Source organism: Homalodisca vitripennis, chromosome 2, assembly GCF_021130785.1.
Source record: "Homalodisca vitripennis isolate AUS2020 chromosome 2, UT_GWSS_2.1, whole genome shotgun sequence".
In the NCBI taxonomy this organism is placed as follows: Eukaryota; Metazoa; Arthropoda; class Insecta; order Hemiptera; family Cicadellidae; genus Homalodisca; species Homalodisca vitripennis.
Window position 1 is genome coordinate 35196386 of NC_060208.1, and position 25906 is coordinate 35222291.

The 25906-nt window shown below is 31.7% G+C and overlaps 1 protein-coding gene across 1 annotated transcript in view; it reads left to right on the forward strand.

Annotated features, from left to right (window-relative positions):
- The window catches only part of LOC124353790 (ATP-binding cassette sub-family C member 3-like), a 43487-nt gene extending 18623 nt beyond the window's left edge, over positions 1-24864 (forward strand). The window contains 23 exon segments of the mRNA XM_046803787.1: positions 885-1053; positions 1293-1449; positions 1582-1720; positions 2680-2826; positions 3534-3618; positions 4451-4644; positions 5617-5793; positions 8170-8337; positions 8523-8703; positions 9690-9783; positions 10531-10618; positions 11323-11542; positions 11671-11891; positions 12494-12583; positions 14284-14374; positions 15791-15899; positions 16946-17072; positions 18266-18364; positions 19088-19234; positions 19898-20056; positions 21172-21338; positions 22031-22225; positions 24050-24864. Of these exon segments, the coding sequence (XP_046659743.1) occupies positions 885-1053; positions 1293-1449; positions 1582-1720; positions 2680-2826; positions 3534-3618; positions 4451-4644; positions 5617-5793; positions 8170-8337; positions 8523-8703; positions 9690-9783; positions 10531-10618; positions 11323-11542; positions 11671-11891; positions 12494-12583; positions 14284-14374; positions 15791-15899; positions 16946-17072; positions 18266-18364; positions 19088-19234; positions 19898-20056; positions 21172-21338; positions 22031-22225; positions 24050-24161 (3336 nt within the window). The 3' untranslated portion in view covers positions 24162-24864.
- The last annotated feature ends 1042 nt before the right edge of the window (positions 24865-25906 follow it).

A 25906-nucleotide genomic window follows, 5' to 3' on the forward strand; every position in this document is an offset into this window, starting at 1 on the left:
CCTTTTGTGAACACTCTGTTTACATATATATTTTATAAGAATAATCAACATGAGAGGTCTTAGATGACCTACAAGTTTATTTTGTTCTTCTTTCCCCTACATCAAATCAAATGGCATTACTTTAGGGACTCCCAAATTACTGGCATCTGAAATGTTGTTGCATCATTCTCGTTTAAAAAACAATCAGCATAATGATTCTCTTCTTTTTTCTATAAAAATATTCATTATGTGAATTAATAATATGTGTCAATAGTGTTATAATGTCTTACTTCTCAGCCAGTTCCTATTCATCTTGCAGTGACACTGAATTAAAACTCTGTTTAACTCTTTACTTGGCAGTATATAGTGAGTGTGAGTGTGTCACACCACTGAGAGTAGTGTCAGGATGATGTATCTAAATAGATACATGCTTTGTAAAGAGTTAACATCCATTGTGATATGATTCATTGCAGTAAATACAGCAAGTTGTTGAACATGGAAACAAGGAAGTAGCCAGTGACGGGGTCCAAGGGGTCCGGACCCCTCCTCCAATTTTTAATTTTTCAATTACTTTTTTAGGAAACAATTATCATTATTTAAATAATTCAGTATTACTGACATGTACTGCCAAAAGATCATTCTTATCATAGAAACGGATCAAGAACTCTTTAAGGAAAAAATGGGACCTTACTCTCTGTCCAGTACGGGAAAATATCAGTTGTCTGGACACCCCCAAAATTTTTTCCTGGTTACATTTTTGCATGGAAACTGAACCATGAGTGTAGAAAATACTTTCGTGCAGCAAGAATAAAAAGAATGATTAACATATATTTGGAATTGTTAATAGATATGGAGATTATTTTGATTTTGACACTATTTTCATAATCATTTGATATTGTCTGTAGGCGCTCCGTATTTCCCCTGCAGCCCGCAAGGAGTCAACGGTGGGAGAGGTGGTCAACCTGATGGCTGTGGATGCCCAACGTTGTTCAGACTTCGCTCAGTACATCCATTACATCTGGACTGCTCCAATATCCATATGTGTGGCCTTATACTTCCTGTGGAATCTCTTGGGTAAATGTTGCTTTCATAGAAGTTCCTCTTGCACATCCTAGAAATATGGTTCAGCCTGAAAGCAAAAATTAATCAAAAATGTGATATGATACCCAATTTTTATTCTGTAACTTAACACAAGTCCTGGTTAAGATTCAGATAAATCAAAAATGTTTTAGAAATTCAACTGTCTCATTTCCTTCATATAGTCATTACATATGACTATTATATGGAGTTATATAATTTTTTTGTTTGTTCAGGTATCTCGACGTTGGCAGGCCTGGCTGTCATGTTGATCGTCATGCCGATCAACAGTGTCATTGCAAACAAGATGAAAGTACTTCAAGCAAAGCAAATGCAACTAAAAGATGAAAGAGTAAAACTAGTGAATGAAATCCTAAATGGAATAAAGGTAAGGTACACAACTGTTTCATGTGACAAATTATTATCAAAAAGGAACAATACTCCCTTTTTAAAATTAGGATTTGAGTAAATGTGTTATTTACCAATATGATTGATAATTTAAATACAACTTTGTGTTCTTTACAGGTTTTAAAAGTTGTACGCATGGGAGCCAAGTTTTAGAGACAAAATCACAGACATCAGAGAAAAGGAGTTAAGAAAGCTGAAGGCAGCTTCTCTGTGGAACTCTTCCGTTTCATTTTTGTGGCTCTGCTCATCATTTCTTGTGAGATTTTTAAATATTTATTTATTATAATCTTAAAAAAGTACCTATTATTAATAAATAATGTAACATTAATACTATTATTAGTAAATAGTTCTATTAATTGAAAATAGTAACTCAACAGCTTAAACGGACTTTAGTAATGATGTTGTTCTGATTCTCTAACCAAGAATGTTCTAATATATCATGAGAAGAATATATCAGTTCAAGTGATGCTAAAATAGGAAAATAAACTAAAGTATATGGGAATGTGATTTCATAAGAAATGTATTACCATTATGTTATGGTTCTTGATACAGTGTTTTGTGTGTTACTATGATATCAGAATATTCTGGGTGATCAAATTGGTGAATCTTCCTAAACTGTGTCAAAATATTTATGCATTGTCCAAATATTACCCAAATTCAAGTTATATATGACTTAATGTATCCTAATTTTATCAAGTGCAGCTGTGGAATGTTGTCATTCTTAACATATTTAAGTTACAAAATACAACATGAATAATTGGAAAATTAAGAAATAAAGAACATTGTAGACTTCCTTTCAAATCCCTGGTAATGTTTGACGGCCTCTCCTGAAATCTTACCGCAATGTTTAAATTTAAAATAGGACTTAAATTTTGAAATTATTTTGATATTCAGTATCATTTATCTTACCTACTTGTACATTAAAATCGTCTGTACTATTTAATATTATTATATTTTGTTTACATCAAAATGTAACCTTTTAAGAGATTGAAAAGTTCAAAGTTGTTATAGTGTCAATTTGTACAACAACACCGCAAACATTGTTTAGCGTGGATATGCTTATAATATATACAACTAGGAAACCAACCAAACAGGATTTTTGTAGTTTTGGATTGTTTTGTTTTCTTCCTTTCAACATTTTCTGGACAGCAAAATATATTTTTTACGCAAATGAGAATTTTAATTTGTAAATATTACGCGTATAATTGTTTGCAGGTGTCGTTTGCGACTTTTGGCATGTTTGTGTTGATCGATGAACGCCACGTGCTCACCACAGAGATTGCCTTCGTATCAATGGCTCTCTTCAATGTCATGAGAGTGCCCATCATCGTCATACCCATCCTGGTGCAACTCACCCTTCAGGTAAATGATGTAGTTTTCTTACTTAAAGTCAGAATGGGGAAAGTTGAGGCATTAAAGTTTGATCAGTATATTATCACTTCTACTTTAGGAAAAGTCTAGACGCTTAAATATCACAAGGGCCAATTGCTTACCAAAAAGTGAGAACTCTTTTAGTTTATGGATGCAGCTAATCCAGAATCGAAATAATTGTTATCGTTTACCTCCATTACAGTTATTAGTTGAAAAAGAAATTAAGAAATATTTACTTCCTGTGAATTTAAATAATAATAATATAAACGCTCCATCACAGCTGATACAGACACCATTTTCATTGCCTTGTTGTTGACTGCTGGTAGTTTGAATAAAATATGGTTTAATGCCATATTAATGGCAAGTTAGTTTAGATCAGATGTTTATATAATGGTTTGTTTACGTTTCGGTAAAGCTGTCATTCTGCTTTGAAAGCATGTGGAAAACATTAATATATATGTGACGTTCAATGACGTGAAACGAAAGTTTTTTCCGGTGCAAAACATACATCCATATCCCACCAAAAGAAATAGTCACTTCAACAGTTTTGTAAAAAAAGTTTTTGGATATTTTGTAAGACATTTTATATTTACACTACACAGATTATTATAATTAATTACCTGCTAATTTTGTTACAATTAAATGTTTGTTTACTATCTTCAATATTGTGTAACTAATGTTTAAATTTTATGTTTCAGTTTGTTGTATCTTTGAGGAGAATAAACAAGTTTATGAATGCAGAAGAGATTGATATGCAATCAGTGTCTCATGACAAGAGCAGAAGTAAGAAACGTTTTTAATTATTCTTTCTGAATGTTTCTTAATTATGATTATTTCATATGTTTTTAAAATTTTTAAGACTGGTCTCCTGTTTATTGTTACTGTGCATTTCTCCATAAACTACAGGCCTTTTATCAAACAAATAAGGGGAAGAGTTGATGATCAAATAGACAGTACTGGGTCACAAACAGGTTTTGAACCTCTATTATCCTTAACTCTCCAAGTGTGAAGCCATAAGCCATATGGTTCACATTAGCTCTATTGTAAAGGCTTCTTTATTGTAAAAGTGTATTATGAATGCATAATTCAGCATACCTGTTTTATGGAAACTCTGAAAACTTAATCGAGATTATTTTGCAGCCAGAAATCACTGTTAAAATCCATGCTCTTAAAGCTAATTTACTGTTATTTTCTTCTTTGGCTTATTATCTTGAATAATGGATATTGCTTACTGAATTCTGTAAGTCTCAAAACAAAAGTGCACCCACTAGTTACATCTGGTATGTAATATGATCTCCTAAAATATGATTCATAAATTTTTACGCTGAAACTTTAGCCAGCTGCATCAATACTGAGATCATGTTGTATTTTTAAACTGTCAATAAATGTTTAATTGAGATCACTTAGTAAATAAATGACCAGCCCAATTGTATATATTCACCAACATAACTTGATTGTTTTGGTAAAACATTCAGTCTACTGTTAGGTGACATGCATTTAAAAAAAATTGTTTATAAAAACCAGTTCAGTATTATCTCTAAAATCTTTAAATTCTTGTAAACTTAGGCTTAAGCTAACAAGAAAAACTTTACATGAAGTTAATTTGCAATTTTAGAAGAACCTCTAATTGTTGAGGATGGTTCGTTCTCATGGGGTTCAGACGAGGAGCCAGTCCTACGCAACATCACACTCAAAGTACAGCCTGGACAGTTGGTAGCAGTGGTGGGGACTGTCGGTTCTGGCAAGAGTTCCCTCATCTCTGCCTTCCTAGGAGAGATGGATAAGCATTCTGGCTACGTCAACACTATAGTAAGTACTAAGACAATACTTACTATACAAAATATATATTTTCACTGTAGATATATATTTTGTCAACTGATTGTCTCTTATATATGTGAATAAATATAATTCAATTCAATTAATTTAACTTTTGAGGACTATTGGGTTAACTTCATAACCTACATTCATTCTCATGCTCAGATTATGAGAGCAGTAAATCACGTTGACTTTGGTGGATTCACCTAACTACTAATCTCATTATCTTCAAGTCACCACCAGTCTCGTGCTGCAGTGAAGCGATTAAATGTTATCAGCCATATTTTAATCCTTTTCTAAGGATTCCAGATAGTGGCGTATATAAAAAATTATTTTGGGGGGCTTAAACACTGAGAAGATGTATTTTGGGGGTAGTTGAGAAGATGTAAAATACCCTCTGAAAATAGGGAGGTAAGAAATGTTGAGCTTTAAGACCTCATAAATGTGTAAAAAAATTACAGTTTTACAAAAAAAAAATTACAGGTGCAATTTTAGTTTTTGTCTTCCATAATTTGGGGGGGGGGGGTAAATGAAGCCCCCTGATTTCACCCTTACATATGCCCAAGATTCCAGAGAATATGCACTGTAATACGGACAGAGATTATAACGTGTTATGTTTGGTTAGTTTATTGTGTAGATAGATTAGGTTATGGGATTGTTTACCTTCAATAATATGAAGTTTAAAAATTTTTTTACTTTGGTTGAGAAACATTTGGCATTTTTATAAAATACCTAGGTACCTATTATGCAAAATACTCAGACAAAGCATGTTTTAAAACTGTAAGATTCATACTTTGTTCACAAATTAACAAATGTGAAGAGTGTTCAGGTATTCTGTATAATGCTAGGATTTAACACACTGTTACCAACATATATATATATATATATATATATATATATATATATATATATTTGGTAAAAAACCCTTTGTAAAGCTATGAAATTACTGACTTTTTATTCCTGCAGGGCAAGATAGCCTACGTGCCACAACAAGCCTGGATTCAGAATAACACAGTAAAAGACAATATTTTGTTTGGAAACAGTTATGAGAGCAAAAAGTATTTCAAAACCATAGAAAACTGTGCGCTCAAGCCAGACTTTGACATGTTACCTGGAGGAGACTCAACTGAGATTGGAGAAAAGGTAATTATTTATTGTATGTAGGAGATATGAACTGTTAATAATATTGGCTTGTTTCAAAACAGAATCTTCCAGTATGTGTTATGGAAGTGTATTTACTGTTCCATATATACAGAGTGCCCATAACCTCTGACCAGTATTGTGGAAATTGTTTTAGCACATCAAAATAAAAAGAATAAATAAATATAGTTTGTAAATAATTTGTTTTTCATCTGTGAACCTGTTAGTACATTCTTTATAGAAATGTATAAATAATATTTAATAAATTGATGTTTAATTTTTTAAACGGTTCAAGCAATATCACTAAATTTGGTATATATATATATTTTTGGTGTACATAAAGTCCTGCACGGTTATAATATTTTTTAACGATAAACTCAAAATTTAAACAAGATTTGGTTCCGATCAATGCTACACCTAAAAATTTTTACTTTTTGGCAACATGGAACTATCAGTTTTCTGTAACACATGTTTATTCCGCAACAGATTAGGAATTCATTTTCAGTTTTAAATAGGATTCATAGGTTCAATATTTCTAAAAATCATTTTAAACTTATTTTAGATGTCGATGTGTAATGCCGCAAACCGCACTCAAAAACGAAAATCCATGATCCAAAGTACAAAATGGCGGCTGTTCAAAGATTTTACACTACTCAAGCTGCCATCCTGGTTACATTAAAAAATCTATTCCGAAAAGTCTAACTATTAGAGCAAATAGACTCTGCTCTAATAAACATTATTATTATTGTACAGAAGTGAATTTTTTAGACATTAGTTATCCTAACAAAATTGTAAATGATAAATTTGGTCTAAAAAACTCTATAGGAATTATAAAAATCAAGGAAATTTATTACCACCTATCATCCAGGGCTATACAAAATTAATTCTTAATCTTTGGGTCGCACAATATTCTACAGGCTTTCACCTGTAACCAAGTTATTCACTTGCTTTAGTAGTGCTGTTAAAAAGCCTCAAAATTTGAAAAACTTTTATCAGCGCTTTAGTACAAAAAATTTAAACAAACCTTTTGGCTTGTGAACCCTGTTCTTTAACTACAAACGCTTCAAAACATTTCTGTAGCAGCAACAACGAAAAGAAAATTATCCGATAATTGGTAAAATGACTTGGAATCACACGATGTCATTTACCAATTGTCATGTAAAGACTTTCCGAAGGACTACATTGGTCAGACCATAAATCCAGAACATTAGAAATGAACAAATCGCAGCGATACAAATCTTGAAATTAAATCCTATTTCGGCCCATGCAATGAGCATAACATTTCTAATTGTTATTGTTATGAATGCTTTTCCCCGTTAAAAAGTATTAGGACCAAATTTGTAACCCCATAAACTTAAAATAATTCACTTTATTTAGAAATAGCATCATCAGTAGGGTTGCTGCAGTATTCGTTTCAGTTTAAATTTACATACGGATAGCAGTATGTATAAATTACACTACATAATTAAACATTTTTAACAAGTAATTTTATATTCCTTGTAATCCTTTTTTTATTTACTCTTTGTACGTAATTCAAAATTAGTTTTATTAACATATGATGTCCATATTTTGTTATTATTTTTGTTGATATATTTGCTTATTTACCTACTGATATTACAGAAAATGTCTTAAGACGAAAATAGAGAATTTTTATGTTCCTTTTCTTCTATTCTTTTCTATTCTGTTATTGAAGATATATATATATAACCCGTATATATATATATATATATATTGTCCAATATTATAAGTATAATTATGAAAAATTAAATTACGATGTTATTAACAGTATTTCTAAATTGGAGGAGCTTTCCTTCCAATATCAAATTTTATAGAAACTGCAGAGTTTTAGTTTTAAATACATAAATAAGTCACTAAAATATGTGCAGTGTAATAACAAAAAAAGTATAAAATTTGTTAACTTTTGTATGTTTGAGAACACCACACTTCAAGGAGGATTATATGAATAATACTTATTAAAGCTTTTATAATTTTATTAGCAACAACTTATGGAAATACTAAGTTTTTTATTAGATTAGAGATACATGAATCTCAAAATACTGGTATTTATTGTGCTTTGCTGTTTAAAACATGCAAATTCTTCTAATCCTGTACGTATTAGACCTGGAACACATTTTAACAGCTGACATAATACTGTGTGCAATGCTCAGTTACCAGTCCACTGTGCTAACATACGTACACTTGCTCACTCTCGCAGTATAATTTTGCTCATCATTGCATACCTGCCTTATTTTGAGATTTCTGCGATCATGATTCAAGATCTAGAATCAAGAGTAATCACACTTGAAGTAAATAAGGTGTGTAACAATGTGCTGGTTCCAACTTTTTCTTCCAAAGAGTCAACGATGGAATGTTGTCCAGGGTATCAACCTGAGCGGAGGACAGAAACAGAGGGTGAGTCTGGCGCGGGCAGTGTACCACGATGCTGACATATACTTGCTGGATGATCCTCTCAGTGCGGTTGATTCCCACGTGGGGAAACACATTTTTGAGAACATTATTGGTCCTAAAGGTCAGCTCAATAAGAAGGTCAGTGAACATTAATTACAAGTACTTAAAATATTGCTGTGTTTCCCGTTCAAATCGATAATATGAATATATGTTGAGTTACTTCAGAAGGAGCTAAAAGCATTAAGCATGTATAATTTGTAAAAGTAATACTTTCTATATTCGAGGTTAATTAAAGGATATTAATAATTATTAAATCCCTACAGACCCGTATTCTGGTGACTCATGCGGTCACATTTCTGCCTCAAGTGGATGTCATCGTAGTCATGAAGGCCGGAGAGATCTCGGAGATTGGAACATTCAAGGAACTAATGGCCAAGAAAGGAGAGTTCTCTGAGTTTCTGTTACAGCATATCACTGACACTGGTGAAGAAGAACTGAACACAGGTAAGTTATTTATGTTGGTTAAAACTGTATTTCAACATGCTGTATAATTCTAAATTACAGATGCTATGAATGTACATGATATACAGTAATGTGTGAATGTGTGAAATAAGGGCATGTTAAAAACTAACACTGTCCTAATTCAATACGGACACTATATTTTCTGAAATAGTAGATCTTGTTTATAACCTCCATAAAACATTTGTAGACTACTTTCATCATAGTCTTGATAACATTGATTATTTTCAGAGAACTTGGGAAGTAAGTAATTCTTTCTCCTTGCCTAAATGTGTCCTTGCTAAACTACACCCTCTAAACAGTTGTTGATTAATTGCAGTGCAAATAGCTCTGAGCAGCTTCATGTAATAGTTTCTTAGCAGTTTTGAATGGTTCTCTTAACTTGATTGTCTCTTTAATCTCCTTAGTTGTTAACTTTGTTTCTCCTTTTCTTCCCTCTTTAAAACAAGCAGTTTGAATGCCAATTGTACTTGATCTTCTTGTTTCTTCTTCAAATAGGCTCTACTATTCTTGCATATACTATTCTTCAATTTAACCTAGCAGACAAAAGCTGCCACCTTTTTCCTTCCTTTGAACATTTGTTTAGGATTACAACAGATGGCTTATTTTCTGTATTGTTCATTTTAACAATACCATGTTATTGTACCCATCTTATCTATTTGTACAGGTTTATCCTTTACATTTATCTTTTAATAATAATATAACATATCCCTTAATCAAGAAAAAGAATGAAAATTGTTTAGGAATCATATTATTCCTCCTTCTCTTTTTCGTCTCCCCCTAGAAAAAGTTTTTGCTTGTTATCCTAAAAAGCATTTCCAATCCTTTAAATTTAGATTGTACCTATTGTTTTCTTGTACATATAAGATTTTTTCATAATTAAAAGTTGTTATTTTTAACCGATGGAAAGTAGACTATTCCAACTATTTTTTTTAATGTAGGATTGACCAAAAATTTTACATTTATTGCAGAAATGGAAGAACTCCTAAATGAAAATGAAGAACTCATGCAGCAAATTCAGAGACGACTTAGTCAGTCTGGCTCTGTGAGATCAACATCCTCCAGGTAACTTATGTAGCCTACTAAGAATGAATTATTTAATAACATAGATGCCACAACCATTGTAAAGTACGCTACCTAGTACGCATCTAAGGCATCAGTTGCAGTCAACACATTTACAGTATTATAGCTTGCTAGGTTATTTTTAATAAATGCAACACCACAATATTACAAGGGCGACCTTGAAAATTATCAGTTTGATTACTACACCTCTCATGGAATCTTTTATTTCTGCTGTGAACAAAACAGATTTATTTATGTTAATTTATTCTGAAGAATTATTAGCATCCTACTTTACACACTTTAAATAAATAACTGAAAGAAACATTATGACTTTACATATTTTATTGTTACATTTAATTATGTATCTCCCCAAGCCTTGAAGTGTGTAATATAATTAAATTAGAAAATATATTAAGATATCTTTATACAGTTTTTGTATGGTAAAGAATTAATTAGAAGAGCATTTGGAAATAGATCTACAAATTATTAATTTAAGATTAAATATGCTGTCTCACAGTTGTTAATGCATTCCCCAAAAATAACCTAAAAGAATTTGAACACTTTTCTTTGCTTGCTGGGCAGTTTCTTTTCATTTTTGTTAGAGCTAATTCCATAAAAGTCGTCCAATTAAAATTAGACTGTTGGAGCATTCTGTCTCTTGCCCCCAAAAACCATTATAGCAAAATCATTTAGCAGTATGGAGTGGTGATTTTATGACATATTATTAACAAAAATGTGTTTTTGTTTCAGCCACAGAAATTCTATCAGCTTTGAAACACAACCAATTACAAATCAAATTGACAAATTGATTCAGGAGGAAGCATCTGAAACTGGCAGTGTAAGTTTTCATTGGTATAAAAACACATTTGTTTTGAACAAGTTGCAGTAATTCCAACCAAACTTAGATATTAACATAAATTAGTATTCAAGTTGTAAATTATTCAAACAATTTTTGTTAAACATACTCATTACATGATTCATAATCTATGATTACATACAGGCCCGTACTCAGCTTTGGCCGGCTCCAGAAAAGATATTCGGCTGGGCCTCTTCATGACCCGTCCCCTCCCCCATATTATCCCATTGACAAAATCATATTATTTTTTTAATAATAATAGCTTCAGTAATAAAGTTATTAGATTGAGCCATCTCGTCCGTCGACATGTTCATTTCAAATACATATGGCGAAACCTCTGAGGGCCTTGGCCCTGGCAAAATTGTCCGCAAAAAACCAGTCTGAGTACAGGCCTGATAATAGAGATTTATTTTCTAGTGTATGGCAGCAATCACAGTTCATTATATACCTGCCAAATATAGTAGCCAAAACTACCACTATTACTGAAACTATACAATAAGACAGGATTAAGGTATTAAGGTAAAGTAACAATAGGAGACTTATAAGTAAAGGAATTTGGATATAACTTGTTTTCCGAACTTCATTTGATTAATATTCAGAGCTTTAATGTTAACAGTGTTAACTAAACAGTTCTGTGCCATTTAAAAGGAATTTTTAACCACAATCACACTAATTTTCACTTGTAGGTGGGACTTGGAGTGTACATTCATTTTATCAAATCTGCTGGTATCCTGATGGTTCTGTCAACTTTATTTTTCCAAGTATTCTCGCAAGGCCTAACCGTCGTCTCCAGCTTCTGGCTGACAGACTGGACTTCAGACCCCTCGACTTCTGTTGATGGAGTTCAGGTTGTGGAGAAACGCAACTACTATTTGGGAATCTATGCTCTCTTAGGTGTTGGCCAAGGTGAGTTTGGATGTTAGATGAATAGAATGAATGTTCATGCTGCATTTGACTAAACTTGATAAAATATTCATAAGGTGTTTTCGAGTGAGAAGTTCATTGAATTTAGAAAGTTTATGTGGATGTTCCAGTGGTGGGGGCAGTGCTTAGTTCCTTCTCGCTGACGTACAGCAGTGTCATGGCTTGTAGACAACTTCACCTCTCCATGCTAACTCGAGTAATACGGGCACCAATGAGTTTCTTCGACACAACCCCCACAGGCAGACTTGTCAACCGTTTCAGCAAAGATATGGACATCATAGACAATATTATCCCATTGACAGCTTACAACGCGATGATAGGCTTCGTCACCGTAAGTCAAGTTGGATATATTAATCTGTGTTAAAGTATGATATGTGTAAATCATGTAACATAAAATTTAAATTGTAATGTACTGATGATTTACATTATTGCTTTGCAATGCAGGTATTTGACTTTCATTCACAATAAAAGTAGAATTGTCCTTGTTTAAGTTACAAATAAGGATGTAAAATGCCTATGACCATTGAGGTACTTTTTTAAACAATTTCAGTGGAGGGGGACGTGAATGTCTTTTGTGCTCAGAGCAATGATATGCTAGCTACAGCCCTGACTAACATTGTAATAATGTATGTAGTTTTTCAATTATGGTGTTAAACAGATTGTTCAAAGCTTTGTTAAGACATAAAAACTAAATTTGTTGCCAACCTACACCATTGCTTTCCATTGTATGTTGTTTTTGTTATAAGTATCTGTTCATAAACCATTGTAGCCCAAACCGGCTGATCACGCCAATAATTAACTGTCTCCCAAATAATTAAAGATAAAAGGTCAATCTGATGAGCTCTTGAATGTATTTTTAAATTAGTTTAATGTTTTTCTCATAATTTCTTTTCACCATCATACAGTGTGTTGACATTAAAATATTTGCTACAGGTCTTGGGAACATTGCTGGTTATTACAAAATCCACACCAATATTTCTTGCTGTCATCGTACCTATTGGATTAATATACTACTTTGTTCAGGTTTGTATGTAAATGATTATATTTTAGTACAGATTTAGTTGTTAGTGATATGTATTATATGTTGATAGTCCATTGGTATTGCTGTAATTTTGAACCTGATTGGTACTTAGGAATTAAAGTGGCTTGCAATATATACCACCAGGATACATCTCAGTGCACTTAATTCTCCTTTCAAAACCTCTATGCAGTTTCCAGAGTGATAGAAAATCAGAACGGTTAAGTGTGGGGGGTTCGTGACGCCTCCTCATATATAGTGAAGGAATACCTGGAGAGAAATGGCAATGAAGTTGGCTAAAATTACTTTAGATAATCGATAATATATTATATATAATGATTTCACTCAATTTGTTTTGTTTAATATTAATATTATTTAATCTGATAATATTAAAGTTCTCTGCAAATTTGTAAATAAAGAATATTGTCTATAATTGTCTATAATTGTCTATGAAGTCGGAAATTGGATACTATCTCGGTTATACACACTGGAGGAGGGCAATGCTTTCTCTTTCAGCCCTTCCCAATCAAAGTATATAATATATCTAACTTATTCCAACAGTCATCCTCTGTATTAAACTAGTAAACTAGACCTATCAATTGAATTAACATTTAACTGCAATACTTGGTATTTGCTGTTAGTGACAGACATGTCGGTCCTAAAAATGTATTCTTATTCTTCTTAACTCGTATTATAAGTTTTAGATACTAATAATTGGAATATTTATTTGACTTCAAAGTAGCCATTCAATTTTACAGCGGTTATATTGATATTTGCAAAGATTTTAACAAGCAGATTTAATGTAGTGTACATCTTATAAAAATCCGCATACTCTTTTATTTAACAGAGTATGATTGGCCGAGATTTTAAGTTATAAATAACTGAGTCTAAGTAAAATACTTGTTTTATTAATACTATATAAGCTTAATTTAACGTAACTTATTTATATTTTTTAGTTAAAATATTATTTCTACATTTTCATTCTAAGTGAACAAGTGGTCATAATTGCAATAGACTGGATTGCTATTAGATAGACTATGCTTCTTTTGCTGAGAAATTGGCCAAAAATACACCATAAAAATGTACGAGTATGTGCGCTACTAAAGCATGAAAATATTAAAGTGTATGCCTTAAAACTTAAAACTATTGTATATTCAGTTTTCTAAAACCAATAGGTTTTTATTTCATGAATAATATAATTGGTACCGTAATTGATAATTATTATGGTATTGATTAATTTTTATATTCAATACATGATGGTAAGATTAAGACTTAACTGCATGTATTATACAATGTGGAATATATAATATTTATGCTGAATGTGATACTCCTACTTTATAACCTGGGTTGATGTGGGATAAACTTTAATTTTTAATCAACAATGGATTTTAAATTTTGTTAATATTCGCTGTCTGGAATATTTTTGTAGAAATAATTTAATAAATTTATCACACAATACTTTTCATGTTTAAAATGAAAACATACTTAAATAAAAAAAATATTTTTCGGAAATTATTAATGGTATGAAATACAATGTCTGAAAGATTAAATGCAAAGTAATTAATAAAGGGGTGTTTATTTCTTATTTTGATTAAATATAGTTCAATATATTTCTACCTGATTCTTTCTACAGTGTAAACTGTTATACTTAATTTTGAATAAATCTTTAGAGTTGTGGATTTATAATGATTGAATTAATTTACAGAAAGTCTATGTGACAACAGCTCGACAGCTGAGAAGGATAGAGGCAGTGTCAAGGTCACCTATCTACTCCCACTTCAGTGAGACTGTTTCTGGTAAGTATTTGACTCAATAATTGAACCGGTTTGAATGGAACTGGAGGTGTAGCTTTTCATAAGCCAACTTTTCTGGGTTTTGAGTAAATTTCTGTGTATGCATTGCAATACACACCTATTCTATAGAGACTTTGGCATCTTTTCAGACCACAAGACCACATCACATTTCATAAGCGAAAGAAAGGAATTTGGCAAAGAAATTGGATTTCATCAGCCAACCAATGTAGCCACACCTACCAATAACGACATTTAAATTTGTAAGAAAAAGTAAGGGTTCTAAGATCAAACCCTGAGGAACACTGCAAACACTATCTTTCTATGAAGCTTAGTATAGTAACTGATCACACCAATAAGCCAGGAGTGCCAATTTTAGCACCCCTACCAATGTAGGCATGATGCTGGGTTGGACTAGTTCTGGTCAGAGGCACAGCTAAAGAATAATTCTAGGGAGGGTTCAATCTATCAAACAGTTCATAATTACTCTTATGTTGACCTTACAGACAGTCGATAAAGGATCCTTAAACTTCCTTCAGTAAAATTAGAATTATAAAGATATATTTTATTATAATTATTTTTTATATATTATATTATATTATGTTTAAAATATATTATATTTTAAAGTGATTTAAAAACATTGTGGACAAGGTAGTGCTACATATATTTTGTTTCTAAGGCTGTAAGTACATTGAAAATTTCTAATGGTGTTACAAGATTTTAAAAATTAAATTTTTCTCAGAATTATTGTTTACTTTTGTATAGAAACTACTTAAAATATATATTTTTTATGAAATTAATTTGACAAATAATTACTATTCTTGTAATTCAGGATTAATTAAGCATATTAGAGAGTATATTTTAGAACATTTTATTAACTTTACTAAAACGTATTTCATGCTAAAGAAAATCCAAACCAAGATACCTATATGCATAAAACGGTACTTTTCAGGTCTGGCCACATGACACTGTGAAAATACATATTTTTTATTAAATTAATTTGACAAATAATTACTATTCTTATAATTCAGGATTAATTAAGCGTATTACAGAGTGTATTTTAGAACATTATATTAACTAAAACGTATTTCATGCTAAAGAAAATCCAAACCAAGATACCTATATGCAGAAAACGGTACTTTTCAGGTCTGGCCACATGACACTGAGAAAAGTGTTCTAGTGAGACTTCTGTGTTTTATATTTTCTGTGATTTAGGATTGAAATTACACTAAAAATTATTCTTGCATATTATTTAGCAATAACACTTTGGTATTTTTCATTAGAAGTTTCTATAAAGTTCAAGTGCAGTATATTAAATCACTAATGATTATCATTTTCATTTTAAAGGCACAACACTAAACTTATAACTAAAACTTTGTTTTGTCTGTACAGTTTGAGAATAATACTTTGTTGTGTTTGTAGGTGCTCCTTCAATACGAGCGTACGGGTCTGTCTCTCGATTCATCCAGACACTAGAGAACCGAGTGGACTTCAACACTGCCAGTCTTATGCCCAGCACTTTGTCTGGCAGGTAAAGCTTTCTTTCGTTCCTGACTGAACTAAATTGACACATTCTTCAGAAAATAAATGGTTCTTCCATTTAGTTAACAACTAAAATTGATTTTTAAAAGTTCAGTAGAAGAAAAAATTGAATCCAATATGCAGCTGAAACATTTCTCCAGTTTAGTGAAAAATAAATGCCAAGCTTAATAATATGTTTAATGCTTTGAGTCAGTCTGGAAATATTTATTAAATTTAAATCACACCTTTCCAATGACATAAAAATAATTTTTGAGATTAAAAATTTCTTACACTTGATTGAATGCGTATGCGATACAGGAGAATTGTAAGATATGGAAACACATTAATAGCTATAGTATCCTGGATGACACACAGCTGTTAGCTCGGATGCCCGATAGAGTACATGTTGCTACGCATTTCATTATTGCATTTTTATTATTTGCCTGTATTAGTGGTTTGTTAAATTTGATCCCGCACTCAAACTATTAGGCACACAATTGCCTAATTTTAAGATAAATTAATTTCTTTAGGTATCCTTTGAGGTACACAGAGATAAACTTGAAAAAACATAATTAAATAATGGTTCTTTTGCAAAATTGCGAAGCCTACATACCTTTCTCATTATACTTAGTCATTTTAGGTAAAAAAACCGATTACAGTTTTTTTTTTTAAAATTATTATTGAAACATTCTACAACAAATAAAAAAGTCCGGAAAAACACATTGTGAAGGTGTAAAAGTGTAGTTTGTTTATTAAAACAGGTAATATTTTCTTTTAACATTAGATTTTAAAATGCTATACATACTTTATAAACCTGTAGAGGATACCCTCTTTATGATATGTATCTGAAACTATGCTTCAAAGCTTCTAGGGTTGAACACACACTGCATTTTAATTTAGCATTTTATACAAGTAAATTAGTCATTCTCAGTCAACTGTAGTTTGGAGCTGTGACATTATCAAACCATAATTCTTCAAATAAAATCTCTTACAGCTTATTTTAAAAGTATCCTTCAAGAGCTATACAGGTTTAATAACCTACCACTTGATTTGTAGATGGCTCTCTGTCCGTTTGGAGACGATTGGCAACACTTTGATCTTCTTCGCGGCTATGTTCGCAGTGTTGGCAAGAGATTCTCTGGATCCTGCCATAGTCGGTCTGTCTGTCAGTTACGCTTTACAGGTAAGAGTTTACACTACAGCTTTATTATTTTTACATACTAGCTTTTACATACTTTTTCTATTGCACAAAAAATCATTTGATTTGTGGTGGGCTACATTAGATATTCATCATCGATTAAAACTCGTTGGTTTGTAACTTTAGCCTTCAGTTATTACTGAGAACCTAGTTGGAAAAATGCTGTCTGACCTGAGGGGGTCATAATTGTAAGAATCTTCTCATTTGTTTTGTACCAGACTTGGAAGCATAAGCAGTTCCATAGCTTCCAAGTAGAACTATTAACAGAAACTTTTAGTAGACAGCAATATAAAGCATTTCAAGATTATTGCTGTTTGTTAGCAAGAACGTAGCCAGGACAAAATGTTGAGGGGTCAAGACAACTGATATTTTCCCAAAGTGGAAAAAAGTAAGGTCCCATTTCGTTCCTTAAAAAGTTCTTGACCCGTATCTGTGTTGAAAAAGATCTTTCAGCAGTACATGTCAGTAATACTGAATTATTAAAATAATAATAATCGTTTTCTAAAAAAGTAATTGAAATCATTGAAAATTTTGGGAGGTCCAGACCCCTTGAACCCCCTTGCTGGCTACGTCCTTGTTTATTAGGAGAAATTGTAATCCCTGCTGCACCATCTTCTGTGAACCCCATCAAATGGAAGCTAATTTTTAATTGAAACATCTAGAAATCTACAACGTCAATGATTTGTAGGAATCCTTATCTCCATAACCATAATGTTTTGCTATTCAGGGTTGGAAGTTCCATACTTCCGACAAAGATTTGGGAAAAGGGAATACAACTTTTCATTAAGAATCTCAGTGCATTCTCTACACAATTTTATGTTCATTGTGAAAAACTTCCATCACCACGAATCACAAACTGAGTTCTTCGCAAAGTCTGTGTGTTCCAAACTCCACCACCAAAAGGCTGTTCTGGATTTCCAGTGAAGCGTACATCGATACTGCCTTGTGGCTGGTGGGAAAGAGACTTATTGACAAAGCTGGTGTATTCTAATGACCCTCACAGATATACTTGAACATTTGAATAAGTATTGTGCAATAGAAATTACATATTTTAGTATTTCACAGTAGATTTATTGCATACAGAATATAAGAATATGTATCTAAATAAATTGTTTTCTATATATTTGAATTAGCCATTGTTGATTTTATTGTTTTTAATAATGGTGTTTTTTTTTTAGATAACATCAAACCTGAACTTTGCTGTGCATCTGGCTTCAGAGGTGGAGTCAAATAGTGTATCTATAGAGAGAGTGAAGGAATACTCTGAAATTGAACAGGTGATTAACCAAAATCATCTAACCCATACTTACATTTGGCAATATTTAACCATAATATTTCATTTATTATTTATCAATAATGTAGAGAGATCTCAACTGATAATTGTAATATAGTATTATCACAAGAAACTAATTCCTATACTCAAGCGAAGTTTAAACAATATATTTCAGGCCTAAGTGTATTAAATAACAGTTTATTTGCCATAACCCAGGCTTGCAATGGTATGTCTCATACAATAATCACTAATTTAACTCAAGATCACTGAATCAATTCAATTACACCCACACAAATGGCATTGGTGATTAATAAAATTTTAAAATTGATTTCCCTCTGCAACTAATATCAAGTCAATCTTTAAAATTTTTTACAATTGTCTTTGCATCAAAAAGTCAAAGGACAGTCTGTCCCTCTATTTGTTCTCCCATCTGTGCTATATCTATGAATAGAAAGATCATAGAAACTTCAAACTTGATACATAGATTCCAAGGAAGAACTGTATTGGTTTTGGAAAAAGGTTAGTCCAGAAACCATCTGAATAGTGCTGCTTTCAGAGAACTTTGCTCTTGTGTTGCAGTTCTAATGGTAGTGGGTTATGGAGTAACTGCCAATTTAGAATAAATTATGTTCATACAGCTACTCTATGATTGAAACTCATATAATATTTAGAACAATGTCTTAAATCAAAATATCAAATGGGTGCTAACTGCTTTGTGTGTGTGCAGGAGGCAGCGTGGGAAGTACAGCCCAAGCCTAAACCTGAGTGGCCCAACCAAGGAGTGGTACAGTTCCAGGACTACCAAGTGAGGTACAGGGAGGGTTTGGATCTGGTGTTAAGAGGAGTTACCTGCACTATCAACCCCGGAGAGAAGGTAGGCAGACTTTTGGCTGTACGCTGGCACAAGAATTGTTACCTATTAATTAATTAGTGGTTAGTTCTTTATATTATTTATGTTTATATCAACTTTCTGTATCTTGGACATATTTTAATGGATATTTTTCTAAAATTGATGTTTTTTGTGCAAACGTTCTAATTATTGCATATCTAAATCGATGAACCTGGAGGAATTACGTGTCAATTCTTGTTTGGATCAGTCTCGTTTAGTGGGTTACAATGACTATTGCTAAGATAGTCAAGTAGCAAGATAGTTTCAAGTAGCAATAATGTATTACGGAATAGATGATCCATAGGGATTTTGTCCTTCCAAATAGCCAAATATCAGACGAATGAGGGTAATTTGAAAATCATCTTCTAGTAATTGATGCCAAGTTTCAGTGTTATAGAGAACATTTCAGCCCTAACTTTGCTTGGTTAAATAACATAAAATCTTAAAACCTAAAACCTAAGTTTGAAAGTATGGACAATTTAACAAATAAAAAATCACAGAGAACAGCAAATTTCCACTGTATAAGAACACAAACGAGTTTTTTGTAAAATTGATAACTAATCCTATGTCAGAAATTAAAAATCACTATCACTAACCATTTATCATTATTATAAATCATTAATTTGTTTACTTTGTTCTTTGTTTTAGATTGGTATAGTTGGTCGTACTGGTGCTGGCAAGTCCTCCCTAACCCTCTGCCTGTTCCGTATTATAGAGGCTGCTGGAGGACAAATTAAAATTGATGGTATCGACATCTCTAAGATTGGACTGGGAGACCTTCGCTCCAAACTTACAATCATTCCTCAGGTATATATGTTAACTTATATGTTTCAAATGCCTTTGTAAAAGACAAGATTATTTATACATTTCGTTAAACTCACTGACTGAATTGGATGCAGGTTACTATTGTTCCAGCTGACCTAAAGGTAGTGCATGACTTGTGTCACAGTGAAGCAGTGCTAAGCAGTTAAAGAGGTTTGCATTTCTTTACAGATACAGGATAGAAAATAAAGTAACATTTAACTCTTAACATTTTGAGTAATAAAAATAAAACCTTTAGGAAATATTCATCAAAAAAGTATGTTGATTCCTTTTCCAACTGAGGGGCAACTTAATATCTTGAATTAAGAACCCCCCATCTTCTTTCATGTAAAATAAAAGAAATAAAAAACTAAGTTCAATGCTAATTACAAAAACGTTATCTTTAGTGTAGTATCATACAAATATGATACTGTTTAATTTTGTATCATCATTTTGCATAACTCATTTGTCTAGACTGGCAATACTTATGCATGATATTAATTACATTTGTATTTAGTTAATAACAAAAATATATAAATTAATCTCTTTCTCTCTTTTTATATACTGTGTTTTATTTGTACAGAAAAATGTACTGATTAGCAAGTTTCGTTACCCATATGTGACCACCATTCTTGAAATAAACTGTGAACTGTTTTCTGTTTCTCCTTCTAGTGTACTCTCTCACACTTTAAAGTCCAGAGAATATTGTATAACTGATTAATATCATCTCACAGTTTAATATTGTCACTAAAAGTTATTTCTGGCACAACTTAATAGCTCATTTGTTAAATTAACATTTGATCACAGCATTAGCAGCAAGGAAATTGTTTGAACAAAGTTTTATATGAACCAGAAATTAATTTGTCTAGAATGTAAACCTATGTACATTTTACTCAGCATTGTTTTCAGAGCAGTAACCTCTAAAATAACCTTAAATCAAAAGTTAGTGAGAAAAATATATTGTATAGTCAACAGAATATAAAATAGAGTGAATACATTTTAATCCTAAAATATGGTGGGTACTGAAGTTTTAAAATGTTTTAAGTTTTATTTAACAGTCTCTTAGTACATTGTATATTACTTGAAAATTGTGGCTAACATCACACTTATTAACAATGCAGGACCCAGTGTTGTTCTGTGGGACACTAAGGATGAATTTGGATCCATTTGGAACATACTCTGACTCCGACGTGTGGCGTGCTTTGCAACTGGCTCACCTTGGCGACTTTATGCGAACATTGACACTTGGTCTACAGCATCCCATCAATGAGGGCGGAGAGAATCTGAGGTAATAAGTTTTCATTATTACTTTGTTTAAACATTCCAAATATCGCAGAGTGTTACAGCCTGCTATCCTTGTTATCTCACTCAATCTTTTAGGCTGGAACGAAGCGAGTCCTTAGGGCTTAAGATAAAACAGGTATGACTTATGGCATATCATAAACACGTGTACATATACATTTTTTCATCTCTCACTAAAATGCTTTTTGCTTTTGTATTTATTTTATTTTTTTAATTGAATAATTTTGTCTCCAATTATGTAAATTTTTTAGGTTCAAAATCGTATTTAGCAAAACCATAATTATTTAATGAAAGAATGTAGTTGGCTGTAAAAATTGTAACACAAATAGTGCTTCATCTCATTAATGTTTATTCTAAGCCGTAAATATCTAAGGTATTTAATTTAATATTTGTCTAATTTAAACTTGACACTGAAATGTCTGATATTATTAATAATATTTTTTACTACATCTTCCCATGTACAAAATATATTACTAATATAAACTATGTATAATATAACTATTTATAATCTAAAGAGGAAATATTCTATGATTTTATTATCTTGAATTCACACTCCTACGAGAGAACAATTCAATAAATTCGATGATCTTTTCCTTCTGCCAGTACTACATTATCACCAACTAAATTGATTTCAGTTTTTAAGTCTAATCTCTGTTACTATCTGTTGTTGAAATATAGTGTTGGTCAGAGACAACTGGTGTGTCTGGCTCGTGCTCTGTTGCGAAAGACCAAGCTGTTGATCCTAGACGAGGCTACAGCTGCAGTTGACCTGGAGACTGATGATCTGATCCAAGCCACCATCCGAAGAGAGTTCCGCGAATGTACGGTGCTGACCATTGCTCACAGACTCAACACCATCATGGACTCTGACAGGTGAGTGTGAGACAACCAGAACTGAGACTGATGATCTGATCCAAGCCACAATCCACAGAGAGTTTTGGATCAATATGGTGCTCATTGACTCAATACCATCATTGGCGATGATATGTGAGTTACCTAGATTTGAGAACTGATGATTCCAGATTGACATAAATCCAATACCATCAAGGAGTGTGATATCTGATTGGCCAATCTTTTTTTACTCCTCCACAAATGTTAATCTGCCATTTCTCTCAGTAGTGTCTGAAACATAGACGAACATTATTATAACTTTAGTGCTGACCTCCCAAATCTTTTAGGTCTCCCTTCTCACCTTCTTATTCTCTTAAATGTCTACTCTTGCTTATTATTTGCCTTCTTGTTTTCTTCTCCTCTCTTTCCCCACATATAACTTTTATCTTTACTGGCTTTTAAATTTCATCTCTTTCGTATTCACTATTCCTAGGTACTTGGTTCCTCTGAACTTTGTATTCAATATGCTCAACCATAGTTGCATACATCAATCCTTTTACCATTTTGCCCAAAACCATTTTCTCTTTTGAAAACATCATTTTCTTCCCATCCCATAACTATTTTCAAAGCTCTACTGTACTTTTCCACAATCTCTTGAATTGACTTTCATCATAAGGACTCCATCACTCTGTGAGTTTTTGTTTCTCACACCATCTTCATATTATGACAATCTCAAAAAATAACGATAAAAATGTATTACATTACTGAGTCTAACAGCATTATTTAAATCACCTTTAATGTTTCTTCATGTGTAACCTAAATGTTACGGTACTTTTTATAAAGTAAGCCCTAATAATGCAATCAAAATATCAAAAATATTGACATTCTCTCAAGATTTTCTATCAACTTTACTATATTTCCACCAGTCTTTTCCATCACAATAGGGTTTCTTAAATTCCCCTGCAACTCTTTTCATATTCCTTTTTATTATCCTTATTATGTAGAGTACATCACATGGGCCCATTGACCAGGGTTCATTTGTCTCTAATAAATAATAATTTGAATAAAATTAATTTAATTAAATCGAATTGTATAATTTAAAATTAGAAATAATTTAAGTGCCTAAACTTATACAAATGTTTTGAATAAACTAAATCTATACTATGCGAACAAAACATACACTATTACTACTATAATATAAATATTCCAATACAATGACAAGTCAGGTTGTCTGAATTATCAGATGGTTTATTTAAGTAATTTAACCAAAATAAATGAGGGAGACACTTTGTTGTTTGTTGCATATCATTGTTTAAAGAAGACACAATAAAGATTTCTAATACACCAAACAAAATCTCTTCTTGAGAAGAGAATTGGAATATACATTTTTGTAGGGACTAAATAATTTTTTATACATTTATAAAAGTGAATTTTCCATGTTGAAAGTCTTCATATAAGGTAACAAACAAATACTGAACATTTTTACTAATTCAAATGTGTAAACACTACAAAGTTTGTAACTCGTTTATCTAATTTCAATGGTTTTTTTGTGGTAAGCAAGTTGATTACAGATTTAACTTAAGATTCAAAAGTAACTATCAGTTTCTTAACAAGCTGTTGAGGAAAATCACGCTTATAAGGAAGACAAATTTTAATAAGCTCTATATTAGAGAAACATGATTTAACTTTCAGAGTAGGTAGCACTACAGGTTTCTGTTTTTGGGAAAATTATCAAAACACTAGTGAGTATTAGAATGTTAAAAAAGTTGTTGTCAACCTAGTGTTGTGTAAGCCTAGTCTTAATATTTTGAATTCTGTGATTTCTTTTTATTATTCGGTAAAACTAAAGTAACTCTTCTTTTACAGGGTATTAGTCCTGGACAAGGGACTAATTAAGGAGTTTGATTCACCACTAAACCTGCTAAAATCAACATCAACGATATTCTACGGAATGGCAAAGGATGCAGGTCTCACATGAAGTAGACAGTGAATGTTTCTTAAAAATCCAGTGCCTGATGAAACAGCATATATGTCTGTCTTTCTGCCAGTATTAATTATTGTACTATTGACCTTTAACGTGTGATGTAGCATATTGTATTTAGTTTTTAGTTTAATTTAGGTGCGGATCTTTTAATCAGTGTAAAATAGCATTTTTTTATGTTAGGCCAACTCTTATATTTGTAAATTTTTGTATTACTGAATGTCAAAGGAGTCTAAAATTGTCCACTATTAAATTTACTCAAAATAAATAAACACAAATATAATATAGTTCCTTTACAGATATCAAACTACCAATAAACAAGACCAGTAAAACAAAGTTTTACTATTCAATTTTATATTCAGTGAAGTTTTTAATATTTTTAATTTGATGTTCTTGTATTGGTAGATAATTTTTTCCAGTAATTAATTTTTCATTATTGAGCCATCAGTTGCTTAAAACGAATAAAAACCTATAAATTTGAGAGAGAAGTTATTTTTTACTGTTTTAAATGTGAAACCAATTTTAGGTGTAGCAAATACATTATTTAGTTATTTTTCATTTGTATTTATAATGTCACGTTGTGATGTTTCCATATATTACTTAGTGTATATACTTAGTGTAAATTCAAATGAGCTATTTTATAAATGTTCCTTTTTACTGTGCATTGTGTATTTGTTAAATAAATTTATTATTGTTGTAATTTCGGCTGGTATTCTATTAATACAGATTCCTTTCTAAGCTATATAGTCTTAAATAAGCCTTTGGCAATTCTGGGTTTTTTGTTGAAAATTGTAATACTATTTCCTATTCATTACAAAAAACTGATCACTTGACAATTATAATATTAGAACATATACATTTACTAGTGATAAAAAATTGTATGCGATATCTTTTCATAGACTTTTTTTAGTCTATGACCTCTGATACATAAGAAAAGCCTTTACTAACAAACAAAATGCATATGAAAGGTATATACAATTTATATTGCATTGTTTTTGATGGCTTACACATAGTACTTATATACACAGTTACCTTTTTATATTCTTATTTTATGCTCCTTGAAGCATATAATCTATATTTAATGGGATTTTATACCCACATCTTCAGGAAGCATAAACTAAGAATATAAAAAGGACAATAAACTCAATAAATAAGAAAAACAAAATGTAATTACACAACAAACATTTAAAGACCCAACTGTTATATCATTAGTGATACAGGAGGAAATTTGGAAAGGTTATTTTTACCTTAAATTTAAAACAATTGGGTATTTAGATTTTAGAATTAACTGATGGGCTTGTTCAAGACTTTTTAATTTTAACCTATTTAATTTTTTTCTAAACAAGGGAAGACCTTATTAATCTCTTTAAGATCATAACACTCTTCAATTTTGTCTTTTTTGTTTTCAGCAGCATGTTTGGCCAACGGCTCTCCTTGTCTTTATGAAAAATATCAAATCTGTGCCCTGTTATTCTGACTCTAAGGTAATTAGATGTTTGCACATGCTCTTCAAAGACAACTGTTCAGAAAATTAACAGAAGAGTTGGAATGCCAGTATGGTGACCTGTTGCTTCATACAGAGGTTTTTTGGCTTAGTAGAAGCAGGGTGTTCTAACTTTTCAATGATTTGCTTCCTGCATTGGTAGGATTCTTCAAAGAACGGGGTGAGCATCTCACTGAACTCGAAGATTCCACGTGGTTACAAGATTTTGCCTTTCTTACTTATATTACTGAAAAGTTGA